The sequence below is a fragment of the Neofelis nebulosa genome, chromosome X (assembly GCF_028018385.1).
Source record: "Neofelis nebulosa isolate mNeoNeb1 chromosome X, mNeoNeb1.pri, whole genome shotgun sequence".
Taxonomy (NCBI): Eukaryota; Metazoa; Chordata; class Mammalia; order Carnivora; family Felidae; genus Neofelis; species Neofelis nebulosa.
This window is the reverse complement of record NC_080800.1, coordinates 82,556,972-82,565,471: the sequence shown is the minus strand read 5'-3', so window position 1 is coordinate 82,565,471 and position 8,500 is coordinate 82,556,972. Positions and strand designations below refer to the sequence as shown.

The 8,500-nt window shown below is 40.2% G+C and overlaps 1 protein-coding gene across 3 annotated transcripts; it reads left to right on the top strand.

The window, feature by feature from the left end:
* Positions 1–509: 509 nt before the first annotated feature.
* On the top strand, positions 510–2,661 carry BEX5 (brain expressed X-linked 5). Of its 3 annotated transcripts, none has more exons than XM_058713302.1 (3): positions 510–641; positions 1,731–1,797; positions 2,073–2,661. In XM_058713302.1, exon 3 carries the CDS (start codon positions 2,104–2,106, stop codon positions 2,443–2,445), a length of 342 nt encoding a protein of 113 aa, XP_058569285.1. In that variant the 5' UTR covers positions 510–641; positions 1,731–1,797; positions 2,073–2,103; the 3' UTR covers positions 2,446–2,661. The 3 variants fall into 3 exon arrangements, with proteins under 3 accessions (XP_058569285.1, XP_058569287.1, XP_058569286.1); XM_058713304.1 differs by having other exon boundaries at positions 511–641; positions 1,739–1,797; XM_058713303.1 differs by lacking the exon at positions 510–641 and adding an exon at positions 1,100–1,219.
* Positions 2,662–8,500: the final 5,839 nt, after the last annotated feature.

Below are 8,500 nucleotides of genomic sequence, written 5' to 3'. Positions count from 1 at the left end.
CTGATTCTTTTTGAGCCCCCCATCGGGCTCTGCATTAGAGTGCTTGAGATTCTGTCTCCCTCTCTTTCGCTGCCCTTCTCCCCTCAACCTCTCAAAAATATATAAAGTAAAAAAAAAAAAAAAGTAGTCACTTCCTATGTATTTTCCATACTTCCTAGCTTCGATGTTAGGGATAATTTTGGGGTATTCTTGCAGGGGAGTGGAGGGAAGTGGGCATTTTTAATGGTATAGAAGAGAAATAAGTAATTATTTAAAGGCTCCAGCAGAAGTCAGGGCAAAGGCAAATACAAAGTACTAAATATTATGACCTGTTTGGTCCTAAAGACTACTAAACAGGAGGAAAAAGGGGGGGCTGTGTTATTGTGGGGAGAAGGCAGGGATGGAGAAAAAGGTGGCCCCGCCCACGCTCCCGCTCCCCACTCTCTGGCCGCAATGCAGGTATGAACCATAATTGGTTATCTGAGTTCACAGTGACGTGGCCCTTAGGAGACCTACAGCTGACGCGTAGATTAGTGTCTCCTCCTAGTTGCAGTCTGGTAGTCTTTTGTGGCTGTGTGCTGGCTCGCTATTGCCTTGAAGGCGGGCGAGCCTGTAGCCCAGGGAAGGAGGAAGTTGTAGAAGCTGAACCTGATCCGTAGCAGGTTGGTGGGCGCTGACTGGGGTGGCAGATAAGACCAGAGTGGTTCCAGGACTGGATTTTCCCTATCCCCGTCCCCAATACCCATTTATATGGTGCAAGAAGTGGAGGACTTGGTGGGAAGAGACAGAGAGGGGCCAACAGTTAGGAATGGGTACCAGTTGGGATGTCCTAGGAGTGGTGATCTCGTCGGCGATCCGGCGTCTGGAAGGGAAGGGCCAGAGAAGGGGAGAGCGAGGAAAAAGTCTGATTATTGCAGGGCGATGGGAGGGGGTCGTAACCGTTGACCCTGGAGATGGTCGACCCCGCCACGGTTCTAGGCCTCTGTTCTGGTATCGGTTCTCCACCGTTCGTCCATTTTGGAGCGGGAAATGGTGGGCTGCGGCAAACGGGGGCGAAGGGGCGGGGATGGGCGTTGCTGCAGAGGATAGGGACAGGAATTAGGTCCGGGGAACACTTTCCTTCTGCGCAGGAGGCAGTCGAGTGGGGACTTTCCGACTGAGGGATATAGTTGGGGAGCAGGAAACTTGTTTCTGACCCTGCAAGTCGGTCTAAGCCTGGGCGCTGCTTGTGGTCCCTGGGGTAAGCAAGACAAAGTCCTAAGATCTCAGCGGGTACAGGTTTGCAATTCCCACACTACCTCTTTGCCCTTCGTCCATTTTGATGCATAAAATGGTGGGCAGTGAAAGGAGGGTGAACTCTAGAAAGGCTGCTGCGTCGCAGCCACGTTGAAATTCTTTATAAATAAACACGTCACCATCCAGCAAGCGGTTTTGACTCCCCCGCCCAACAAGTTGTCCATTTGCATTCAAGATATGGTAATTAGGTGACGGGAGGGATGAGACCGGGGGGGGGGGGGGGGGGGTAAAGGGGCCTAAAGAAGAGAGGAAACTGGTTTGGAATAATCATCTTTGGTTACAATGCCTATTTATGGAGCACATCACAGGGCAGAAAATGAAGTCGTGATACATTATGGAGGAGAAAGAGGAAGTGGCAACATTTGATTAGCGGAGTCCTAAATCAACAACAAAGCTGGTGCCTCTGATACTGATCAACTAATCAGTCCTGGCCATTGTCGCATTTCTGTCTGCAGGTCTTCAGGTTCCCTGGCGCAGCAGATTTCAAGGCTAAAAGAGGAAGACTGCTTTTGATCCCTGCAGGTAGGGGGCTGCCTGGGGCCCTTTGGTGTAGTATTACCAGGGATCAGGACAGAACCTGGGGGACTCACTGCCTTTCCTGCCCTAGTTAAGTGCAGGATGTGTGAGCACGGGCCTAAGGAAGAATTTATCGGGAAAATGGTGGGCTTTGTAGCAGGGCTGGGTCTGGAGCGTCCCCTAGAGGGCGCACGAAATCTCTCAGATGGGAAAACCTTTTCTGACAGCTCTGAATTCTGTTGTTATAAAGCATTCCATCCTTCTTGCTTCTTATCTCCTAGGAAAAGTAAGCAAGAAAAAAAAAATCTCAACATGGAAAGTGTCCCCCAGGAAAGCAAAGGAGAAGATCAGGCTCCAGTGCAGAATGAAGAAGAAGCCCACCCTTTGGGAGGTGGTGAAGGCCAGGAGCCTAGAGGAAATATTAGAGTGGGTTGGGCCCCACCTGCCCACGATGGTAGAGAGGACATGCCCAATAGGCTGGTCTATAACCTTCACATGATAGACGGAGATGCAGATGATATGGAACGGTTCATGGAGGAGATGAGAGAATTAAGGAGGAAAATTAGGGAACTTCAGCTGAGGTACAGTTTGCGCATACTTATAGGAGATCCCCCTCACCATGACCATCATGATGAGTTTTGCCTTATGCCTTGAATGCTAAGGTTAATAATAATAACCCCCCTGCTTCCCAAAGTTGTATTTTCTTGATGTACCCTTTACTGTGAACCTGTGGTGTTCTGTCATTTTCCTGATTAGATATTTCATTTTGACTTAGTCTGCAAGTTTTTCTGTCAGCAGGGGAGTTTCATCAACTTGCATGAAAAGATGTTTATTACATACTGTGAAGGTAATAAAGCAGTTAAAAAGCAATCTATAGATATACTATCTCATTTAAAAGTGTGCATATTATATACATATATAGTTTTCTTTAATTTTTCTTGATTACTTGTTTTTTCTCATTTTTCCAAAATGAATACATATGTATTATATATGTTAGAAAAAAGTAAGAGGCAAAGAACTTGCCAATTGGATTATAAAGGGAATGGAGACAATCAACAAATATTTGAGAAACATTTAAAGACATAAATCTTGTCTTACCTCTTATAAGATCTCTTATTTAGAAGCACAAACCTAGTAATCATTACAGCTACATTTCTTTACAGTCAGCCTATTAATCTATAAAGTGAAAATAATATATGCCTTCCAGGACTAGTGTGGGAATCAAATGAGGTAATAAAGAACCTCTGTGGCTGGCTCTACCCATACATGCAAGGTTCTGACACTTTAAGTGCCCTTCATATTTAGAGAAGAGCCCAAGAAGTATGCCTACCCTGGAGTATAATTGAATGCCAAGTGGGTAACCTTTCTATATGCTTCTGTGCCCCTTTTCCCTGGATAATGCCATGACTGCTAAGTATTCCTTCCCCTTCTGCTAGGTTTTGCTCCCTCCACTGGTCCCTACCACTGCTGATGTGCTAGAATCCTAAAGATGACAAAGACCCACTGATTTCTCTTGAACCTTCAATGGTCTGAATTTCCATTTTGCCCTTTCAGAAATATGGAGAATGTCACTTTCTGCTTTGTAGTTATACTTAATCCAGGTGGATACTTCTCTAGTTCTGCTTAGGGATCCAAATAGCCCTTTATGGTTTTTCTCAGACTTTCTTCATTATCCCTTTCCCCTAGATAAATCTGAATGACACTAGATTTATTGTGCCTAATTTAGTGCCTATTTAGTGTGCCTAAAATTGGACTATCATTTCCATCCTCTGATGCATATGGCCCATTTCCTTGACTCTCCATTTTCTGTGCAGACACTGCTATAGGTCTCACTCTGCACATACACAGGTGTGAAGGTGGTTTTATGCCAACCTAACCCCAGAATACTGAGTAGTCTCTACTCATACTAACCTACATGGATCCAGAGGAATTTCCCTCTTCCCTTGCTTTGATTTTTGCTGTGCCCAATAAACCTATAATCACATAACAATGGGAAACTGGCTGAGACTAAATACCTGGTAAATCAACCATTTGTTTAGAAAATTTTCCATCACCCAGTCACTACTGGTCCCCAAGTAGACTGTATCCTTCTCACAATAAATATATTGTCCTATTGGTACTTGTACCCTCAGTGCCTACCATAGGGAATGGTAAGTTGTAGGGTACAACAGTTAATTATAGCTGAATTGAGAGTCCTGCAATGTGGGCTCAGGTTTGCCTCTGATTATAGGCAAGTAACTTTATTTCTCTACAGGCTGTAGCTTGCAATTGAAAAAGGAACACAACAGAGAAAGCATTAAGCAACAATGTCAACACATGGACTTACCATAATGTTACATTTGCCAATGTTTATCAACATGTGCTATACAGACCAACTGCATCATAATCACCTGAGGAACTGACAAAAAAAAATTCTGGAAACTAGGTTTTACTCCAAGTTCATCAGACATCTCTGGACTTACATAAATTAAAGTGGAGATGCCCCAGCTTTAGTTCAAGTTTGGGCACTCCTCTTCTCATCATGTATATATGAAAGCACTTTTTAAGTGCCTTAAACTATATACACCAGATTTTATTTTCCCACTAGACTGTGCCCTTTTTAAAGAGATAACTGTCTTATTTTTATGTTGTTATCTTTAATGCATAGGTTCTCAACCTTTGCAGGTTTGAATTACCTGAGATTTTAAAGGGGAGTTCAGGACCCACTCCCAACCAGTTGAATCAGACTCATTGGAAATGAGACCAAGGGATCATTACATTGAAACAACTCTCACAGTGAGGGGCACCTGGGTGGCTCAGTGGTTAAGCATCCAAGTCTTGATTTTGGCTTAGGTAATAATCTCACGGTTTGTGGGTTTGAGCCCTGCATTGGGCTCTGCACTGACAGATGAGGAGCCTGCTTGGGATTATTTAAGGGCAAGTAACTTCTCATTGCCCCTCCCTTGCTTGTACTTGTGCTCTCTCTCTCTCTCTCAAAATAAATAAACTTAAAAAAAATTAAAAATCTCTCACAGTGATTCTGATGTACATGTAGAGTTTAGAACAACTGAGTATAATTTGTGACTAAAGTATCTCTGATTAATTTTCTCTGCACTACCCCTGATTGACTGTGTGACCCTAAGCAACTCATTTTATTTATCTAGAATATATATCTTGTGAAATACATATCAAAGAGGAGGAATTATACCCCCAAATCAACACATGAGATCCTTTTAAATAGTATATATTAGTATTCCTCAAGGTTTTCCTCTCTAGCAAATGCTTCAGTATTACATGGGGAGCTTGTTTAAAATACTGTATCCTGACCCTTCACCCAAGACCACTCTTTGGTAATGGTGCTTATGTAACTGCAATGTTAAACTCCTGAGTGACTCTGAAGCACACTAAAATTTTAGAGTTACCTGTGCGCACATTTTTATCACACACACACACACACACACACACACATATATACACACACACATTTTAAAGTTTATTTATTTTGAGAGAATCCCAAGCGTTATCAGCGCAGAGACTGATGCTAGGCTTGACTCAGGGCTTGAACTCACCAACTGTGAAATCATGACCTGAGCCAAAATCAAGAGTCGAATGCTTAACTGACTGAGCCACCCAGGTGCCCCTTTATCTCAAGTATATTAAGGACAAATCAATAAAGTAAAAGAGAATATAAATATATGTTAATCTGAATTCAGGGACAAGAGTATAGAGGAGAAAGCCTGTCTGAGCTTTAGAAAAATAAAAGATGAAACCATAAAGGGAAAGATTCGTATTTACTATGTAAAAAATATTAAATTTTCTGCAAAATAAATCAAGACTGTAAATAAAAGTTCAAAGGGAGGGTTCACATGTCTTAAAAAGTTACATTTCCTCAACTGAAGACTATGTAATGCTTTTTTCTCATTCCAATGCAGGTAACATATAAACAATAAAATGAATAAAAATTTCATTCCTCTTACCAATTTCAAACCTTGCTTGTGAGAGTCCATCCTAGCCACTTTGAATTTATCCCATATCTAGGGGGTGTTCATCAGCTTGTCTCAGGGAAAGGATGGGAAAGTGAAAACAGGCATAAATATTAATTTTCCACAAAGTCTGTCATTCACTATTAGTATTGGTTTCCTATGACTGCTTTAATAAAAACTACCACAATATAAATTTATTCTCTCACAGGTCTGGAGACTGAAGTCAGAAATTAATGTCTGAGCAGGGTGATGCTCCCACTGGAAGCCCTATAGAAGAATCCATTCATTGCAGTGCAACTCTTATCAAAGCTACAGTAATCAAAATAGTGTTGTATGGACATAATGTCAGACATATAGGCCAATGCGATAAAATAGACATCTCAGAAATAAACCCACACATGCATGGTCAAATGATTTCCAACAAGGGTGCCAAGGTCATTCAATGGGAAAAGGAAATACTTTTCAAAAAGTAGTGCTAGGAAAACTGCATATGCAAAATATTGAAGTTTGACCCTTAACTTACACCATATACAAAAAATGTCTCAAAATGGATCAAAAACCTAAACCTAGGAGCTAAAACCATAACTCTTAAAATAAAACATGGGGAAAAGTTTCATGATAATGCAATTATCCCTTTTGATAGGAGAATTTCTATTATATGCCTATTCCACCATTGTATTTGGAAGCACATAAATTCTTTAGTTTCACAGATTCATAGCTAAATAGGAGTTTTGCCTCAGGATGAATCATACATCTGGTCTCACCTAGACTTAATTCAGATATTCAGATGAGACTTTGGACTTGGAGTTGATGCTAGAATAAGTTAAGACTTTGGGGCTTGTTGGGACAGGATAAATTTTACACTTTGCATATGAGAAGGACATGAGTATTGGGGTGCCAGAGGGTGGAATGTTATGTACTGAATTGTGTCTCCCCAAAATTCATAAGTTGAAACTTTAACCCCCAATGTAAGTAGAGATATCATCTTTAAGGAGGTAAATAAGGTTAAATAAAGTCTTAAGGGTGGGACCCCAATAAAATAGTGTCCTCATAAGAAAAGGAAGAGACACCAAGAGTGTTTGCTCACAAGAAAAGGGCCATATGAGGATACAACAAGAAGAAAGCCATCTGCAAACCAAGGGAAGAGGACTCAAGAGAAGCCACACCTACTCACAACTTGATTTTGGAATTCTAACCTTGAGAACTGTGAGAAATTAATTTCTGTTAAGTCACCCAATCTGTGGTATTTTGTTATGGCAGTCTCAGAAGACCAACACAGGATATAACACAAATCAGTGATTGCCAGGTACTGGGTAAAGGAAGGCAACTACTTAGTGAATAAGTAGTTTTTACTTTGGTCTGATAGAAATGTCTTAGAACTAAATAGAGGTGGTTCCACAACATTGTGAAAGTTCTAAATGCCACTGAATTGTTCACTTTAAAATGGTCTATGATTTTTTTTATTGTGGAAAAATACACAAAATGCAATATCTAAATTTTAATCATTTTTGAGTGTGCAATTCAGTAGCATTAAGTACATTCATATTGTTGTGGAATCATCACCACTATTTCCAACAATTTTTCATCATTTCAAACTGAAACTTTGTACTCATTAAATAATAACTTCCCATTCTCCCATCCCCCATTGACCCTGGTAACCACTATTCTACTTTAGGTCTGTATAAATTTGACTCTTCTAGTCCCTTATATAAGTGGAATAATACATACAGTATTTGTCTTTTTGTGTCTGGCTTATTTGACTTAGCATAATATTTTCAAGGTTCACCTATAGTATAATGTGTAGTGGAATTTTATTCTTTGTTAAGGCTACATCATATTTTTAATTAATTAATTAATTAATTTATTTATTTAGAGAGAGTTGGGAAGGGGCACAGAGAGAGAGGGAGACAGAGAATCCCAAACAAGGCTCTGTACTGTCAGCACAGAGCCTGATGCGGGACTCAAACCCACAAAACGTGAGATCATGACCTGAGCTAAAATCGAGTTGGAAGCTTAACTGACTGAGTCATACAAGCACCCCAAAGATGCATCATATTTTATTGAATGTATATACCACATATTCTTTATCGATTTATTTTTCATTGGACACTTGTGTTGCTTCTCCCTTAGGACTATTGTGAATAATGTTGCTATGAGCATGGGAGTACAAGTATCTATTTAAGCTTCTGTTCTCAATTATTTTGGGTATATACCCAGAAGTGGATTGCTAGAACATATTATAATGATATGTTTTGGGCTTTCTTTGAGTAAACACGATAATGTTTTCCTCAGCAATTTCACTTTACATCCCCACCAGCAGTGTACAAGTGTTCCAATCTTCCACATCCTCACTAACACGTTGTTTTCTGAGTTGTTTTTATAATAGCCATCCTAATGGGTGTGAAGTCATACCTCACAGTGGTTTGGATTAGCTTTTCTCCAATAATAGTGATGTTGAGCATCTTTTTACATGCTTTGGCCATTTGCATATCTTCTATGAAGAAATGTCTATTCAAGTTCTTGGCCTACTTTTTAGTCAGGTTCTTTTTTATTGTTGTTGAGTTGTAGGAGTGTTTTATATAGTCTCAATATTAATCATTTAAGAGACATATGATTTATAAATATTTCCCCAATCCTGTAGGTTACTTTTTAACTCTATTGATAGTATTCTTTGATGGGTAGAAAGTATTTAATTTTTATAAAATTCAACTGTGTTAGTTCTGGCTACTATAACAAAATTCAATAGA

What these genes read in the sequence shown, in the direction of transcription:
- BEX5 (XM_058713302.1), top strand. Translation starts at nt 2,104, where the DNA reads ATGGAAAGTGTCCCCCAGGAAAGCAAAGGAGAAGATCAGGCTCCAGTG.